This window comes from Ascidia mentula, chromosome 8, assembly GCF_947561715.1.
Source record: "Ascidia mentula chromosome 8, kaAscMent1.1, whole genome shotgun sequence".
Taxonomy (NCBI): Eukaryota; Metazoa; Chordata; class Ascidiacea; order Phlebobranchia; family Ascidiidae; genus Ascidia; species Ascidia mentula.
Genome location: NC_138573.1, coordinates 16,665,408 through 16,685,452, shown reverse-complemented (window position 1 = coordinate 16,685,452; position 20,045 = coordinate 16,665,408). Strand labels below are relative to the sequence as shown.

Below are 20,045 nucleotides of genomic sequence, written 5' to 3'. Positions count from 1 at the left end.
AAAACTTTGTTTAAATAGACAATTCTAGAATCGCTTTATATCATTTGTTTTCTTTGATATTGTCCCTATTGCGACTTTTATCTTAAGATATAAAGCGGTGGTTCTCAATATTATGTTTTTGTTGCTGCCAGGCATATTGTAACTTAATAATCTGTTCTTCTGGCAAAGATAAAACGTAACTTTATTCACCGACGTTTCGCCTGTTATTCAACAAGGCTCCTTACCTTGAGGAAGCCTTGTTGAATAACAGGCGAAACGTCGGTGAATAAAGTTACGTTTTATCTTTGCCAGAAGAACAGATTATTAAGTTCTCAATATTGTTTATTCATTAAAAATAGAGAGTTTGTTGAAACCTCCAAAACGTTAGATCCCTTCTAATGAAGTGCGATCAGAGCAGAGGCTCTCAGATGTGTTGACCTGAATTCTCTCGTATGGTTTTACAGATCCTCGGATAGATTTCAGTGATTGGAGAGAAAGACATGTGATCTCGAAAGACCGCTTGCCTGCAGACTTGCCTTGGTCTTATGTCCTAGGACGACCTTTATAATCACTCTAAACAACATGAATAACAGATGATCTTGACGCAGACTTTTAGGCCACACTTATGACCGACCCAAATCATATGCACAACTGTCTATTGTTGTATCCAGGGAGGGACCATGGCACCAGCCAATAAATCCGCAAGTTTGGTTTGTTTCCTAAATTGTAACTTTGTTTTCATTGAAATAAATACCTATTGAGCACTATCAAAGCTTATATCAAGATGTTTAATGTGTCTAAAAGCAGCCTTTTTGTTGTTTCGATTTTGATTGCCATAAAGAGAGATTTCTTTTATTATAACCGCCTTTACTAAGTTGCATGAATCAATGCGAATAACATCTGTACTGCACACTGTAGTGGAATCTTCCACGACAAACAAATAAAATCGAAAGCAAATGAAAGATGAAATTTATTGAACGAAGTGAAGACCGCGACAGGTCCTAAAGGCGGTGTAGCACAAAGTACATAAAGAAACAAATTAACGACAGAAAAAAAAACAGCACGAAGAAATTATACATTTGCCCTTATTACACCACCCCAAAGTAGAAACACGGAAAGATGGAAAATTTAAAACTGTTGCCAAAATTTTTGTTTTTACAGGATAGTTCAGACACATTTGATCAGCGTAAATATCAACCAATCAGTACATTATCGTGTTGTGAAAATTGTAAAATGGTCGATTGTATGATGAATGCATGAAATAGTCCAATAATTGCCCACGTTGTTTCCAAAAATGGAACCATAGGTTGAAATTTTAAACACGCGGTTTCCAAATTCATAAATAATCACAGTTGGACCGCGGCGCTCCACGAACAAACACTAACGACAGCTTGGCTCACAAACTTATCGCAAGCATTAAATAAGCTGCGTTTAAAAGTAGTACTATGCAACACAATAAGAGCATTTTCAGCAGGGTCTCGTAGTCACAAAGTGTCATAATGCAACAAGAAGCCAATGAAGATGATTTAGAAGCAGTAAATGATTGTAAGCAACTGTCAAAAAATGAACCCGCATCAGTCAGTGGTGTTACGCCTTTCTCCGGCACAGCAACTTGTACAATAGGTCAAAAATGATAAACACTGAAGAATCGGTCGTATGCATTCTAAACTTTTGAAGTAGGCTGAAGTGGATGACTGGCAGTCGTTCAATCGTAACGTAGTATAACGCACTTCGTTTCTCCGTTTAGTTCAGTTGTATGAACACCAACCAGCACAGACGAAACGCGTAACTTCAAAGCAATATAATACTTCGATTGTGGAGGAACGATAACTTAAGCAACCCATGTTGACTGGGGGCGTGATGTAGATGACCAACACGCACTTAACTCGCGACTCAAACATAAATTCATTCGTCCCATTGGCGCTGATTTCTCGTGATGTGGAGTACAACAAAGCGGATGCGTGCCACTAAAGTCCATACCGCTGGGCTTCCGAAGGACTCTCACTCAGTCATGAGGCCAAGGTCGCCGAGCACCTTGGTGAGGATGACGTCAGAAACGGCGTCAAAGACAAATTGAACATTAGTGGTGTCCGTGGCACAGGTAAAGTGCGTGTAGATCATCTTGTCAGGGTAACGGTTAAGGTTTTCAAACTGAAGTTGAATGTACGTGGCCGCCTGGTCGAAAGTGTTTTCGCCGCTATAGTTGGGAAAGCAGATGGTTAACGGGGATGCCCCGATCTTCCTCTTAAAGATGTCGGTTTTATTGAGGAAAAGAATCATGGAGGTGGTGCGGAACCAAGTGTTGTTGCAAATCGAGTCGAATAGCTTCATGCTCTCCTGCATCCTGTTGGTCTCTTCATCCTCAGCAAGGAGCATGTCGTAGGCAGACAGCGCCACGCAGAAGATAATTGACGTCACGTCTTCAAAACAATGGATCCACTTTTTTCGTTCAGATCTCTGACCACCGACGTCGATTAGCCGAAAATCCAAGTTTTTGTAGTTGAAGTTGGTCTCTGTGATGCCGGTGGTCTTGACTCTCGTTCGAAGGACGTCTTGGTCGTTAGGCGAGTAGTCTGGCTTGCACAGTCGGTCAAGTGCATCGAAATAATACTCGGCCGAGTCGTTAAGCTGATATTCGCTGGATCGATCGAAAGCCGCTCGTACGCCACCGTCAGTCCATAGGTGACTGAGGGCTTGGCCGATTTCCCCTGTAAGCTCAAAGTCTTTTAGCGTTTGGCTCGCGGCGAGGATTTTTTTGGAGTCGGTCACGCTGCTAGAGGATTCGAACTCGATCTGAAGCGAAGGCATGGCTTTAACAATAGCCAACATGGACTGCACAACATTTGCATAAACCACGTGTTTGTAAGTATAGCGCTCCTTGTCCGAATACCCTTCTTTGTACAGGATCTTCATCTGTTTCGCGATGGTGCTTTTTCCCGATTCTCCGGCGCCCAGCAGGAGGAGCTTGACCTCCTTATCGCTGTGCTTTGCATCTTCCTTGATGGAGCGGTCGATCATTTTGGAACGCGCTGCTTCCGGTCGCGCAGATGGCGATGAACTGGCGCAACCCATGTTCAATATGTCGCTTGGTCAAATTAGAAGGAATTCAGGCAGAATGAAATTTAATAGGATTTTTCTCCACAGGTACGCTGCAGTTACGGTTTTTAGTATCAGTTTTATTTTTATTCAGTTAATGCCAACAGTGGTACTGTAATGATCTCTGTGAAAAACATACGTTTCAGTTAGTATTATATTTACAAAACAACCATTTAATCTGAAACAAAATAAAATTGCACCATCTGATTTTCCACGCAATGTACCATTTTAACATGGACAATTTCAAGATTCCTTGATTTTGGAATTAAAACGTGGTTCTCCTTTATTACACTGTAAACTGTTTGTACCCAATATATATGTGGAGCGTTTAAAACGTTCAACTCCGTTTAAACTGACATAAGAGGCGTGCGAACCAAATAACTTATACTATGACTGCCAACTACCACAAAACACTTCAGTATATTTTCAGATACCGCTAAAAGAGTGCCAACATTCCAAATTTCGTCCTCATCCAATTATTCTGAAGTTTTATAAGCGCATTAAACACATCGAGGTTTCAAAATCTCCAACTGCGTCAAAATTTTGTCTTTTCCATCATGTGAGTTTCCTGTGCTGATGTGCTATACATTGAGTCGAAAGACATCCTTTTCCTGGACTGCAGATGAAAAACCGCGGGTGGATCTGATCCGCTCAGTGACTGCTTGTTGTTTTACCTTCGCCGCCTACTTACCGGGGCCCGCTACCTCACACTACGTGAGTAAAACTGCTGATTGCGCGTGGTGTGCTGTGCTGTGTTGTGCTGTGCTGTGCTGTGCAATGTACTCCATCGACAAACATTAAAGCTTTCATTGTTCCACAAAACAGAGTTTTTAAAAGTTATTTCATATTTATTAGGATTTTCGTTGAGAAACGAAACTGCAACAAAACTCTTTTCGCTGGCATGAAATGCTCAGGCATTCCCAAACTGTTTTTTGTTTCGGCTAATTCTTTTGACGCACCATGCAACAAAAGCAAGCTTATGTATTTGATTTTGAAACGCTTTCAAGCAGATACACTCTGTCACGTGGAAATTGCAAAACCGATAAAAACTGGGGTCACCGCGGAGATGTGTACGTTTAAAAACCCAAAGCTAATCAATAATTAAAAACCGCCAGCTCGAAACTCCTCCGTCCTGCCAGTTGGTAACGGGACATGGAATAATTAGATTCCAGTGAACGTTTGCAAGCTATAACAGATGACATTGGACTAATGGGTGCATTTTATTACTTTTACGCCAATGCAAAACATCTGCCGTAAACTAAGCGGAGAGAGGTTAAACGACAAAGCGGCGACACTGATTTGCGCAACCAAGACTGCAACCTTGCACAAGACAGGCGATACCGAGGGCCTTTCGAGACCTTGACAACATTCCCTCAACAACGACCAAGGTACAAGTTATTTCACAAGAAGCATCGCTACGGGAAGTTTTAACCAGAGTATTAAAATACGGACAAGAAATGGCGATTACCGAAATATCTGGCTTTTGGTCGGACGATTTGGAAGCATATTTACAGCAGAACCAAACACAAAAACAGTGCGATAATGCGTTGCATTAACGCTTTCACGCGATTTTATCAGAAACAAAACAACTAATTGTGCATATTTTTTACACAGCCGCCCTGTTCCATGGAGAAATTACTACATTGATTTTTTTCCCTCTGGCTCAATGCAACCACTTTTAGCACCACAAATATCATTGCGTATCGATTGAGAGTGGAGTCGTGCTCAATCATTTCTACCGACCTCTTGAATGATTCATAAACTTGGTCGCACGACTTTGGCGGGCTGGCGTAACGGTGGTAGGAAAGTTTACCCCAATTCAATTTTAAATTGAACATTTTTACATTATGGGTTTGATACCAAAGATAGTAACATGTAATCACGTGAGTTGCCAACAGGAAAAACGCAACACCGATCAATGTTGGTAGCAACATTTGGGTCTACAAGGGGGGTCAATATTTCATATACCGTCAGCAAACGCGTATCACCACTTAAGAACCTCCTGCGCTTAAGTGGAAAACGTTGCGGACGAGGCATCTACAACGCAGGACAAGCTTCGTACGACCCTTTGCAACCTTCTTGTTTCTCCTGCGATTTGTCACGGCGCTCTGACACGGATAGCAGTCGAATGATGGGTAGCACTTCCTTCCGTCACTGCGTAACGATCAGACCCTGCCCATCAACGCATATGCCGCTTGCAAGTCCGAAAACATTTTAGTAAGCAATGCGGCTAAACTGGATCTAGAATAAAGTCCAACGCTTGTGGGTCGCAAACAAGCCAAATTGGTCAATCTCGGCAACAAATTATAACTTACGTTTATATCTCCAATACATTTTTGTCGAAGTTCGCACCCATTACAGGCTTATACTCCTGCAAGCATGCAACCCTACAACTGACACCTTGATTTCTATAGAACTAAAAACAAAGACCATGCCACTGTGGCCGTCCTGTCACACAAAATCCACTTACAAATTGTGTTAAGAATATAAAGAACCAGTTTTCAACGCCAGTAAGCTGACCACGACAGTTCCGCCAAAGGCTAATTCTGGCGTCGGACGCAAGCAACATGCACAGAGGATGTTTATTGTGGCGGATGCTCAAAGCACGTTTAGAAAGCGACGTTGCACAGGGAAAATAATTGTCAGTTTTCGTGATTACGCTTCAACAACCGGATGATAAGATTTTCAGTTTCAACACTCGCAAAACCGTGTCAACGTTGATGACTGGGAGTTTTAGTTATTAAAGCAAACTGAAATGAATGTGATTTAAAAGGGCTTTGAATCCCAGTTGCACACTTGACAAATAAATGCCTCGACTAAACCAGATTTAAATACGTCTGTGTGGTAAATAAAATTCATTTGATCCAAAACTAGAACATTTTAATATTAGTCCATTTTTTTACGAAACGCCTATTGAGAGCGCATGGCGAAACTCTGATTCGCGTGACACCAGGCGTAGCACTTTACAAAAACATGATGTCACGGCGCTGGATGTGACGTCACCGGTTTACATCCGTATGCTGCGGAAGTCAGTGTCCCTGAACAGGTATGTGTATTGTCAGGTAGCAACGTAGAGCTGGCGGACACGCACCACACGCCATTGTGAGTCCACACACAGTTTGCCCTCCCCCATGGATGACGGCGGCGATGACTGATGGATTCAATGTGCTTTTACGTGGCAGTTACAGCGCTTGTATTTAGGCTGGGATTTAGAGACACCAACTTCCTGCTATGCATTTGCGATTGACATAAAAATAATGCCAATTTTTTTTTCAAGTGACTGGAAACAGCGTGTTAACCGACAACGATAAGAGTTTATTCCCAACATCATGTTTTGTATAATACTTTGATTGCACTGTTTACGCTTTCGTTTTAATATGTTAGGTATTCAAGAAATCTTTTTCGTCACAATCCTTAACAACGTGTGGTGAAACACGGGCAGAGGTTGCCTCTTCACTCGATGTTAAGCATATCTTCGTTGTATGCAAAAACTGTAAAAGTTGTAATCACAATTCGGAAAATATTTCTGAGAAGTACAAAGTAGTACCAACAGTGTGTTCGCATTAACTGATAGCTTTCACCAGTACTGATAACGCCATGTAACTGATTACATTTCTTAAGGTCTGCTGGATTGTATCTTATCTATTAACAAGCAAGGTCAATTTGGGTAACACAGAATAAGTCGTCCAGCAAATTGTTAGCCACTAAAAACACATGTAATTGTTAACATGAGATGGCCAGGGACTGGTATAATTTAGTCGAGCGTTCCAATGACCTTTCTCTGTCCAGTATTGCTGACTCTTCAAATACTTTTAACAACATGACAAAACTCTGAAACAAGTGACGCTTAGTTTCGCCACAAAAATATAATAACAGACAGACAAACTCCCTTAAACTCAAAAAATCCAGCTAAAACCGTCCTGTATTAAATGCTGACCCGCATTACAGCTGTATGAGGGAGGTTTTCCAATAACATGTACAAACTACAGGTACACGAACGCGTCGCCCCAACATCACGAGCAATCTATAAATGACAATGACTTATAATCAGAGCGGAAGTGTTGCGTTGGTTGGACGACACATAATCACGTGACAGGCTATGAAACGCAACTGTCACCGCACGATGAATGGAATTTTCGTGTGTTGTTGTTGAGCAAGAGAAGCGTAAGCACTCAGACCAGTTCTGCGTCAAGTTAAAATAATACCCTGGTATTTTTGCAACAAAGGCCATGAGATTCCACAAACCGTCACGCGACTATATAAAGTACAATCAGCACTTGATAATGGCTTTTCTGGCCCTAAGGCAAATTGTGACAAGTGGCTTGAAAATACACTTACAGGTGCACATCAAAATCAAAGAACAAATTCATAAATCTGTTTTTCGAAGTCGAGCTTGTGAAAGAGTCAACGATGCAACGGCCGTCGGCCTTTTTAACTGAACGTATACGTCACAAAGTTATTTAGGTGGCCTAGATTTTTGGCTGCCCCCAAGGCATGTGTCCAGCTTGTCTGGTGGTTTATAATTTACTTTTTTCGGTTTTGTTTATTTGAGCCTAGATGGAAACGGCATCGCTTGCCACCTTAGCGGGAGTCACGTTTCCTCCTCCTACACTTACCTCTATGACGTAACAATAGTCACCGCAGTTTGACCGTTGATTACAACTTCAAACACACTTGCTCTGCAAAGCAAGTCGCATGGCAAGAGGTGAAAAATACCGAGGACAAGATTTTAAAACATCTCCACGTTCATATGAACTTACGTGTTTACATTTTACTACTAATTCCTAATTAAACATTTAGAACATCCTCATATATTTTTGTATTCGACTATTCCATTAAATTTGCTGACATTGATTCGAATCATTTTGTTTCACACAAAAGTATACCCATCTTAATAAACTGGTGGTGCTGGAAGACAATACCGGATGTTGCAACATTTTTGGAACTGTTGTTCTGGAATTGTCACAACGATGAAAGTTGATACAAATCTACCGCCAAAAGACTGAAGCAGACACATATATTCGCACTAAACATTCCCAAGCCATGTGCATGCTGGTTTAGACTCAAATATTTTTATGCTGGTTTTGACACAAATATTTTTTCACTTTTCATTGACGTTGAAACTAGGCACGACACCACAACTGACATCGTTTGCGCCAAACAACAGCGTGACCCGTTGCATTCAGTGGGTGGTTATTGTTCGCGATTTCCACCCGCAAATCGGGAAAAATGTGCCCGCATTACGTGTGGAACATTTCGGTATTTGATAGGACTAATGACAAGCAACATGTGTGATGTCAAATTCCATTTGCGCCACGTCAAAGTTTCACCGCACAAAAATATGACACTAAATGGCTTGGCGCGGTTTTTCAGATAAGTGGAATTGCATTATACAGAATTACGTTACATTTGTTATTCGGAGTTATAAACAAACAACGGAAAATTTAAGGCAAAGCTCTATCTCGTAATTGGCGACACATGCGCGTTCTAGGGTAATTTTTAATAGGGAAGTTTCCAGTAACGAAATTTTACTTCATAAACAAAAGTGGCGAACCGATATAAAGACACAGCACGGACCACCACTAACCTATTTTGGTTTCAGCAATTCATGACAACGAGGCAATACAATCCTACACTGTAATGTTATTTTTAACCCAGTAAAATTTCCACACGATATTTTATGCGACATCCAGTACTTGCAGACCGTCTGTTTCTGTCTGACATTGACACAATTTGGTCAGTAGAAAACCAACTTTCACAGCACAGCCATCAGTAGAAAACTTTCGACGCCAACATCAGTGGATGCTCGTCAGCGCAAGCCTACTTATATGGTTTTGTTGTAATTTATCCAAATTACAACGGATCGAGACAAGCTCTCTCGAACTTAAACGACTTTCGTTTTGTGCCAATGGTGTCCTAACGACCGGCTGCCGCTTTCGCCTAATTTGCCGATTCTTTTTTTTAAACGCACATTGTCCAAATCCAGTATCACATCGTTACAGCGATTTAATATCTGCGATTTAATAAATTATACTGCTGACTCCGTTGGTAAACTACGTTTTTATTGCCAACAACGCAAACACAAGACTGGGCGTCGCAACGCCCGTAGGGACAGTATTTATTATTTAGAATACCAAACTCCCCCAACAAAAAAACTTTTGTCATAACCCCAAACGAGTGACAACAAATCGCCTTTTCAACTCAAGAAAGCATGACGACTCTGGAAAACCTTCGAGAAACGGTTACGTACACATGTGCGCATTCAAGTGGGTATTTTGTCCCCTTTTTGGCCTTGTACATAAATGAATTTAATTTGAGTCAATGACAAAATGGATAATATAAAATGACAAAACACGTGATGAGTAGCCGCATGAGAATAATCACGTAATGACAAAACTAACGTAATTTGCCAACGATGCTGAAATGTCTCGAAAGAGCACGACTGGAAATTCCTTTGAGCAAATCCTAACTGTGTAAAATAACTGTTTTGCTTACTGGACTATTTCGCTGCTATCTGATCATTCACGAGAGCATACTGTTCGGCCAACTTGCCAAAGGTGTCATTCATCAGACGAAAACAACTAGAGCTTCCGCAGAACACACCTTTCATCTTCACTCGTTTCGGTTTAATTACATTACGCCAAGCTAACCTGGCAAAGTCGCAACCCAACTATTTTCGTTCATAAATTCGCAGATACAATAGGCGCCTGGGCATTCGTCACTTCTCCGTAGCGCGCGCGTGTTCGTTTGTGTGTGTGTGCACGCTCGAGCGTGTGCGGGCTTGCGACGGTCGTTCCACTGATTGTTCCACCGACCCGGTTAGCAGTTGACTGCAACTGGTGGTCGGCGCTCTTAACTAAACAAAGGGTGGCGCGTGTCGTAAGACTGGAAGATGTCGCAGCAATATTTGTTCATTGTCACCTACAGCGTTTTAATTTCAAGGCGCGCGTAAAAACGGAAAAAAAGCTTCGCTGTCGGCGACACAAAAATTATTCAAATAATTTTTTTCTTTCATGTTTCATAGTTTACAAGCATAAAGCAATGGTAAAAAGTTAGTTGCTTGTTTTTAGGCGAAGCAATGCCCAAAATCATACCCAATAGTACAGACATAGGTATTTTAGACTGCCATATAATCCATGTTACTCTGAAGCTATCTTAATACATCCCTCGTGTCTGGAGCAATATTAAAAACAAACGACGAATAAACAAAACAAAACAAAGGTTTTTGGCTGTACAGCATCTCACTTGTTAGCATTAGGACATTTCTTATTATCTGTCTTATACTCGGTACCACTGAAAGTTTAACATTTCCCACAACAACTTCTAGACCGCAGCGACTTCCTGGTACAACAATCGTGAATTTTTACCAACATTTTGCTGGCACTTCGCTTGCTCCTTTCATCCTGAACTGCCGTTAGTGCGACCTTTTCTCTTACTTTATTCGGTGAATGTCATCACTATATAAACCCATGTTACCTGCACAACATGCTGCTGCGGGCTAACACAAACTTTTTGCATTCCATGGAACTAAAGTTTCACCACAAACTGGCATATCGACTGTTCACGAGCGTAAAAAGGCCATGTGACAAGCAAAACAACGCCGTGCGCCCTATGAGTTGCTGGGGTACTCCACAAACCGCCGCATAAAACAGAAATGTCAAGATAAGCTTTGAGGAAGAGAGGCGGTCTCGTATGCCACTGCGTCGGGCTTCCTGCTCAAACAAAACAGCATCAGGCCATCGGCCGAAGGCATTTACACTTCCACTGTTTGGTCGCATGTGTCCCAGTGTGAGATGGCGCAATAAATGTTACTGGCACGTGACAAGGACTCGAAACAAGTCAGGAGACCAACTCTCGGGACAGAGGAAACGTGAAATCAAGTTTGCTACTAAAAAAAATACGACAGAACGCCGTTTCATTCAAAACTATTTGAATACCTTGGAATACGCACCCACGTATACTCGCACTACACTGTCTGACAGTCAAAGGGCGACACCAGAACATGAAGAGACTAACGCAGTGACAGCGAATTGACCAATATTTACACAGAGAACACTTTACACCAACTACAAAGAATGAACATATTAACCCCGTCGTCTTCCGGTAAGATATGTTATAAGCAGTTATATATATGTCAGGCCAAACTCGATGGGTTTCAGTTTAATTAAGTGCCGACCTTTTATTGACTCATGCTTTCTTTTCATTACGTTCAAGACGGATGCGGTTAAAGAATGGCCAACTACTGTCTCTAAAGGTCACCAAGATCTTTAGGGAACCTCGATATTATTCATTTCGTAACATGTGGCGCGTATTTGTCAGTGGCGTTTTGCGGTATGCGAAGGCCGTGCCTTTTCAAGTATGGATGTAAAGTGTTTGTATGAGTCATATTGATTTAACAACGCGTCCGCCAATTTTCGTCAAGAAGACTTGATTTTTATTTGCGGAAATGCGTATTTTTACAGGATGTGGGTCTTTAAAGCACATGGTGGGGGGCACCATACAACGATAAGTGTGATTTTTAGACTGTATTCTGTAACCATCCGACTTAACAAAAAATCGGTCTGATTTTTTTTTATGCAACACAATCTACCAATATAGGAGAATACGAATACGTATTGTTCCGTCAAATATTTTTATCTTTAACTGCCTTCGTCTGTGTAGCCCATACGTACAAACTGTTTATTTAAAAGTTACGCGTATCCCGACTCGGGGGTTTCATATAGTTAACGTACGTAACACGGGAGTCCACCTTTGACTGAAAATAAATCTCTGGGGATTGAACTGACGTTGGCAGCGGTCTATTTAAAGGCACGTGTCACCCACGACTCACAGTGAGAACATTATCACCTGCTTCTATCATTTGACCGTGGGTTTACATCGAACCTACTCACCTACATTTCCGTGTGACCTTTGTTGACTTGGATGACGTCATTGCTTTACTACGGAGAAACGACGATTCATTTTGCTATGGAGAAACTCTTAATGCACAACGGTGTGAATATTATCGCACAGGCAAAGAACCACCGCAAAGAAAGATACTAAAGATCGAATTATAGTAAAGAAACCTTGTTTGTAAACTTGTTGATGTTTTTTAAAGCTATTTTATCTTCTATACTAGCTTGCGCGTTAATATCTTTTGCATTTCTCCCTATAACTAAGTAATTTACGATTTCAGTGAGCTGCTTATATACAAGTTATGTACAACTAAAACAAATTAAAAACCCAAACAGAAATCCGTTTGAAATCGAAAAAAACTGGCTGAAGGCAAACCAAGCCAACATCACTCGAAGCAACAAACTTTTCCAAACCGGGTTTATGTCAGTCTTGCCACCCTGGGGCGCCGTACCACTCAATGACGATGAAAACAGAAATTTTGTGAGTAAATAGACTAGCTGTTGAAACCGGCATCCATATTCATAAATTGAACCTTTTACTGTCAAAATGATGGCGGACATTGCTATCGATTATATTTATACGCACAAGTCGTGTTTTGCACTTTTTGTTTAGAATAACAATTCATGAAGCCTACGTTTTTTTCATCTCACAAAAACTATTTGGTTTGTGCAGCAGATTACATAATTTGCAGCAGCAGCAGCAGCAGATTACAAATTTGCAGCTGTTCCTTTAACAAAATTGTCTGGTTACTAAGGCCCATTAGGCTACACGTCCTACCTGCATACATAGAGCTGATAGGACGCACTGCTTTAGAAAGACAACGGCGCTGATTTTTCAGGTCTTTTCCTGTCGCGGATGGAAAATGTAAACAAACGACGAGAGAGGAGCAAATAATGGCAGATGGTCAGTGGCGAAATTCATTTAGAGAGATGGTGGCGTGCTATAATTAGAGCGTTATACTTAGTAAGGTATTGCGGGGCGTTTGGTGTAACCGGATGTTTTTGCGATAACGTAAAGTCGCTGTTCATTCCAGTTCGACACATGTTACTTTTATGCCCACTTGTTTTGCGAATAACTTCTACATACCCCCGCTGAAGCAGTCGGAAATTGCATGAGCGTTTGCCAAACAGCTCGGAAAAACGACAAGCAATACTCTGAAAACTATCATTTCGCAGCAAAAACTGATGTAACTTTCAATCCAATATTTTGTGTCGCTTTTTCCTTTCCATTCGCTGCAACTAACATACCATAAATAGTTCCATAACCAGCACTCTGTAGCTTCCATGCGGTTTGTTGCTATAAGCCCACCATCGTCATTGCGACATCACTGCTGTACAACAGACTAGCGTCACACTTTAAACTAACTAAAACATTACCAAAGTATATGTTCTTCTCTTGTAGATATAATACGTCACGTGGAAGTGGCTGCAGCAATAAGCGCTTAAAGTTAGCAACAGCTTCCCTTAAACCCGCAATTAATAAGCATCGATAACAACAACAAAGGGCTGCAGTTGGTGCCTCTTGCAACAACAATGGCCTCTGTAGCCCATTGTGACGTTAACTCTATCAAAGTTACGTTTAAATGACTCACGTGTAATTGTAGATCATTGAACCTTTGACTTAATAATTACATACCGAACATTAGCTGGAGTAAACATAAGTAAACGGCAAATAGCTTGCAATGTTTGCTATCAACTTTTCCGGTGCAAATAATATCTGCACTTCATTTTCGTCATACTGGAACCGTCAGCACTTGGTTTTGCATCTCTGTCTTGGTACGATATGCGTTGTACAATATTCGTAAAACCTCACAAATAGTTTAATTACTTGTGCAAAAAACAAGCACAGCTATACGTTACGCTGGGCATTTCACCTTACCACCGAAGAAGCTGGATTTTAACAAAGTACTACTGTATACTTACACAATAAACATCTAAAAGCTTTTACATTGCAATTTTCGCATATTTATAAAATTGCTTCCTTGTTGTTGGACTGCATATGTGGCTCTAAAACCCCGAGGAATAACTCACTACTTCTCCAACTTTCAAAAACCTTTTGTCTAGCCAACTACTCTCCAAACAAGAAATGTTATAAAACGTGTCTGGCTGGGAACACAGCCAGCTGCTTTTCTCTATTACAAAGTTAATCAACAGTTTCCTCAGCCTGTCTCTATTCCTAACTGACTGATGATAAACTTGGCGTTAGAAAAATGTCATATGACTTTGCGTGGGGTTTTACCACACCCAGACTGTACAGAATATTGCAATTTCAGCCAAAAAGTGGCCTCATAATGTTGAAATGAAAGCGCAATCATTTGGATCTGACTCTGCGTGCGTCATAACGTAGCTATCAAATAGCCTCAAACGCAACAGACAGCCATTTTCATGAAACTTAATACTGCTCAGGAATCTGCGTAGTAGGCGAGCGACTGTTAAGTCACAGACGACAAATCAGGCTTCATGATTAAAAATTAACTTGGTTAACATTTGCCTTAAACTTTAATTGCAACTTTTATATTTCAGCGCACCGGTACTCAAACGTGGGAGTTTCTAGCCATGAATTGGGATTGCGTTTTCCACTTGTTATTTAAGTTGAGTGCCATGACCCGAATCCTTATAAGTTCGGACAGAAATAGCCTCAAAACACCACCTAACGGATGTGTGGTAGCGAACACGACGCCTTTACACTAGTAACGCTTTGGAATTTGTAACTTTGACACTTACATTTCTTCACGTAAAATGATTTATGTGTTAACTTGCTCCTGTCCGCATTCTACACAAGTACTACTCAGGCTCCTGTTTGCGCAACCTAGCAATGGAGTCACGTTCGGTGCCCGTTTTTTACTACGCAAGGCGTACAAAAAACGAAATCGGCGAAGACGCTCGAAAAAGTGGAGCGGTGGTCGTGAGCAACCTGTCACTGTGGGGGGAAGTAGTGGAGTCAGGGGGTCCAGAAAAGGGGGGTGGAGGTTGAAGTAGGGGGTAGCGATGCAGGTAGGGGCTAACGGGGGGTACTGGGGGGCTTATTGGTGAAAGTAAATGCAATCCCAAATATAAAATGTCAGAAATTTGAGTCAACGACAGTGTTTAGTAAAGGTGGGCGAGGTCCCATGTAATCGGTAGGAAAGAAAATGAATTATCACACGTGCAAAGTGCTCACAATGACGTCACAATATACCCAAAGTAAAGTGATCGCCGACGTCATCAGCAAAGTGCAACAAATAACATGAATCTTGGGACACTTAAAAATGGGACACCTTAATTTTGGAAAAGGCCACGAATTTGTCGTTTTGTCACTTTCCATTGACGTAATACGCAACCATTCCGGTCCCCCAGCGGAGATAACGCGTGATTGTTGGGGTCGTTACAGGGAAGACGAAACGTTTTTACGATCAGACGAGCACAAATTAACGTGAATTGAGTACGAATTAAAATTTTAACCGGTATTGTCGAAACATGCACATGTACTTCACGGGAAACGACAAGAAAACAGTGACGACAAGAAATTTGTTAAGGGTTCAAGGGGAGAGGGTGATTTTTGGCAGCTGTTAAAGAGTGGAAAAGTCAGGTAAAATATCGGTTAGCTCACGACAAACAATTTACGCCGCTGTCCAGTGACCTGGATCAAGTTTGTGGTTGCTGGCAATTTGGAGATCATTGCACAAATGGAAAATTGGAATGTGTCCGCTACTTTACTGGAGCTCTCGGTCCTCCAGGTAGCGGTACTCGAACGTGAAGCCCTCTTTCTTGCGTTGGCCCCACTTCTCATAGTCGAAGTATATGTAGGTGCCCTGCTCATATTCGTCGGTGATGGTCTTCGGTTCTTCGTGGCGTTGAAACCACATCATATACTTGGTATGGAACCGCCACGATTGCTTCTTCAGTGCCTTGGCCGCCATGTACTGGGCCTTGGTTGCTTCCATGTAGTAGAAAATGAAGAAGAGCGTTTCCGTGGAAAGCCTCAAGTAGAAGTCGATCGTGTCGTGGTGAGGAAGTGGCGATTGGTGGTAATACACCGGCGTAGGGCATGGGTTACGCGGTAGGTAGTGCCGTAACCTTTCAGAATCTGAAGGATGGGGCATGTGCCTGTAGCAGGCTTCCAACATAGCTTGTTGATAGTGGTTATCCTTAGTGAGCGATATCGGACCCAACGGAGCGACCCCAAGAAGTGGTTGGATTCTTGCCTCGCCGCCACCAATTGCCATTTGCGTATTCTGCTGCTGCGCTGTTACCAGAGACACCAAATCTGCCCTCGTCTGGTTGGCAACTGACGTCAAAGAATCGGCGTGAGAGAACGCAGGAGATGTTGTGCTCCGCTCTTCCAATCCCGCATTGGCGACTGCTTGCTCTGCCATGGTTTTTAAAGTGTTGAGCCCGCCTAGCAAGGGCAACTGGCCGTTTTGTGGGCCGTTTGTCAGACTGTTGCTCAACGCTGGAGCCGCGTACGTTAGTGGGGGCGTCGCCGCTCTTGAGAAAACGGAAGAGTCGACAGACACATCAAGAGAGCTCGTAACTGACGTCGGAGACGTGGAGGCAACTTCACCGTTCGTGGTCAAAGATGCAACGCTGGAAACGATGCTGTTCACCGCGCTCTGTATATCCGCTGTCGTCACTTCTGAAGTGACCACGTGGTTGTTGTTCGCGTGCCATGACGTTGGGACATCGTTAGACCTTTGGGGTTGGGATTTTTTCGTGGGCGATGGCGACTCCGAAGTGGAACTCGTCCTAGACGAGGTTACCTGGGTTTGAGCGATGTGATTGGAGGTAACGGTCTGCATTCCACCTGCTGCAGCAGCATAAGGCTGCGTGTGTACCGGGGGTGGATGGGCGTTTTTAGGCATCTGCTTTGGAATAGGAGGTGGAGCCGTCGTGGTAGTAGCGGGACTCGAATAAGATGACAATCTTCCTGATCTTGGTTGGTTCGAGTTAGGCTTTCTCGGCGAGACCAAGTCATCTGATTTGTTCCGTTTCCTGTCCTCGTCCTTCGTACTAGAGGAGGAGGAATGGTTGGTGGTGTTTAAAGGTGATGGTGAGGGGTCGGGAGATTTAAGAGCAGAATCCTCTTCATCATTTGCATTAGAATTATTTATGCTACTATTCAGCTGTTTGTCACCAGGGGATGCGGCAGTTGCTGTAATTGCAGTCGCAAGAGTATCATCCAATCCCATGTCTTCGTAAATGAAGTCGTTGTCCTCGTAGTCAGGGTCCTGACATGCTTCAAGGTAATACTCTATGTCATCCCGTATGACATTGATTTTATCCGGTTGTATCGTTTCGTTATCCAGCATCCTCATCAAGGTTTCAAGATTTTTTATGTGGAACCTGTGCTTTTCGAGGAAATTCTTCAAGTCATCAATTCTATCCTGTTTTTCCCTATCTACCTTCTTTTTCCTTGAGTGGGAGCCGATAGATTCAATTTCACTTTCAAACATGTCGATTTGTTGGTTGATGGAGTCAATGGTGACTTGCAACCACTGCATTGTTTCTTCTTTCTCCTTTTGAGCAGGGTCAACTTTCAGGGCAAGGCCAAGGCCTTCTTTCGAATAAGCTTTGGTTTTCGTTTCCCTTTCCACCACTTTAAACCTTTCCATCTGGGTTTCAATCAGCTTTCTGTTGTCCAGGAGAATCTTCTTGTCCTTTATTTCATTAGAGGCCGCCCATGTTTTTATTTGGTCCCTTAATCTCTGCAGCTTTTTGATTTCCTTTTTCAGGTCACTCTCATACTTGTCTTTCTGATTGGTGTTGTTGGCATTGTACAGTTTTTGCCAGATGTCCTCAAAGGTCTCAACTCCTTCCACGATTTTTTTAAAACATCGGTCCATTTCTCCTTGCAATTTGCGCTTATCTGCCATTGCCCTAGAGTCATGCGTATTGTCTACATGTAATCTGAAAGTGAAAATTTATTGTTTGTTTGCCCAGACCCATCACTGCAGTGTTACAGTATAAATTAAATAAAAATTACACAATGCACCATTTAAACATCTGTGTAATGTTTAATTACCAAACTGGTATTGGGCAGCATCAAGCAATACACAGATTTAATTGGAAATTATCCATTGCAACATATGTACCGGTTGTCTGCAAGGAGTCAATAAACTATATTCATCACAAACTGGAATTTCTTTTCAAATAAATTCAGCTCTTTGTGAACCCAATGTACCACAATACACAGACTATTTTAACTAGTTCAAGCATGGTTGATTGACTTGCAACACTGATTATACCACAAAGCATAAACAGTCTGAAGTACAATAAAAGGGAGCAGACCTGAAAAAGATTATATAAGAAAGTATGCCACATTATAACTCCTGCTTCATCTGTTGGAGTCCATAAATACTTTTCATTGTTCCCTACATTATTCCCACACTTGCATGAGGTTTTAAGACATGGCAGGCCTGCACAAGCAAAAGATATGCAAAACTAACACCAATTACACCTTGAATGGAAAAGCAACATTTCTCCTTACACTCTACACAAATATTGTGACAACATTCAAAGCGCCTTTCACGCAGTTAGCAATGTATTTGCAGTAATAGTATTTTTTTTTGTAATCTGACTCAAGGCAATCTGCACAAACATGTACAAAATATTTTTTTGTATGCTGATAGTCCAATCTCAAAATTAATAAAGCAAAGATAATTATTGCCATCAATGCTTTACCAAACATTTATTTCAAGTTATACAACTATAAACATCTTGATGTGATACACACCTGAGACTGACAAGGCGCACTGAAGAAATTGATGTGATATGTAACAGTTGGATTAAAAAACTATTTAAAAAGTAAACTGTCACTGTCTGCTGCTCACTATAAAATATGTTATTGGCTCTGTTGCTTATACATATATACATGTTTCGAATCAGCCCAAAATTACTCGAAAAGGGTGATTGATGATAAGTGCAATCTGTTTTGAAATATCACAGAAATATTAATTTTGCCAAAATGGCATCGTCAGTTGCCAAAAGCAAAGCTCAACATTACCTCATACGTAACATTTACCTACCTCTATAACTGACAAGAAAAAAGTATCTTCCAACAAGGAACTACCCTAAAAAAATCTTGAATGCTGCTAAACCATTTCTGGTTAACCTGGCAAGGTCTGGCAGGGAATTTTGCCGAATATTTGGACATAAGATGCTGGGTGCAATTATTCATTATTGTGTATCACCATTCATACATCTTTACTATGTAACAATAAATAGCATAATTTTTAGTCTTATCATGATGCACACTAATGTCAGTATAGAATATTGTGCGTTTTTTTTTTAATTTTAACACCTGCAAAGAAATAATAAACTAATACACTGCATGTACAAAAGGCTACCTACGGCAATTAAAGCAAACTTTTCAATCTGGCACCATAAATAATAATTGCTGCTTTTTTACACCCATAAATATATTCAAAGCTACCAACAGATGATTATATTACAAAACAATCTTAAAATACTTGCATTGTTATATTTGCAGTGCAGCCTCTTGTCAGACTATGCAGCTTTAGATAACTGGGCAAATGTTATTCATGATGAATAAATCGCAGCACTCACAGAAGAACCATTAACATCAAATCATCCACAATATGTGATTTAGTATATGGTAGGATAGCAAAATGTAACGCCAGTTTTTGCAATTAAAAAAGCACCAGTTAAATCTTTGTGTACTGTGATAAACTTTTTCTTATTACACACATTACATTTTGCATTTTGAAGGGCAAGATTTTCCAATAGGGAACAAAATATCAGTTTTAAAACATGTAAAATTCGTGCCACGTATGTCATAAAACTGGAAAGTAGAACACAGCAATTAAAAGGTAAATTGCATGGTGTTAAACCTCGCTTTCACATATACAACCAAACTTCAACCAAATTACGATGGAACAAAAAAAAAAAGGAAACCATTTCTCATCACGATTGAATCAGACTATAATTTTAGGCTGAGTAAAGGCTCTGAAAAGCAATCGCATGAAAGTTTCCAATGTTTTTTTGTGTTTTAATGAAATAAAATTAATACACTTGTTTTGGATCTTTTCATTCGCAAAAACAATAATTGTGCGCATATTGAACTGGGTTCCACAAAAC

General features: G+C 41.2%; 1 protein-coding gene and 1 pseudogene across 1 annotated transcript; both read right to left on the bottom strand.

The window, feature by feature from the left end:
- Positions 1-936: 936 nt before the first annotated feature.
- Positions 937-3,195, bottom strand: LOC145910141 (guanine nucleotide-binding protein G(i) subunit alpha pseudogene; annotated as a pseudogene).
- Positions 3,196-14,803: 11,608 nt separating this feature from the next.
- Positions 14,804-17,851, bottom strand: LOC145910279 (CCR4-NOT transcription complex subunit 3-like). Its single transcript, XM_082997345.1, has one exon. The coding sequence runs from the start codon at positions 17,819-17,821 to the stop codon at positions 15,662-15,664; it is 2,160 nt and encodes a 719-aa protein (XP_082853471.1). The 5' UTR covers positions 17,822-17,851; the 3' UTR covers positions 14,804-15,661.
- Positions 17,852-20,045: the final 2,194 nt, after the last annotated feature.

What these genes read in the sequence shown, in the direction of transcription:
- LOC145910279 (XM_082997345.1), bottom strand. Translation starts at nt 17,821, where the DNA reads ATGGCAGATAAGCGCAAATTGCAAGGAGAAATGGACCGATGTTTTAAA.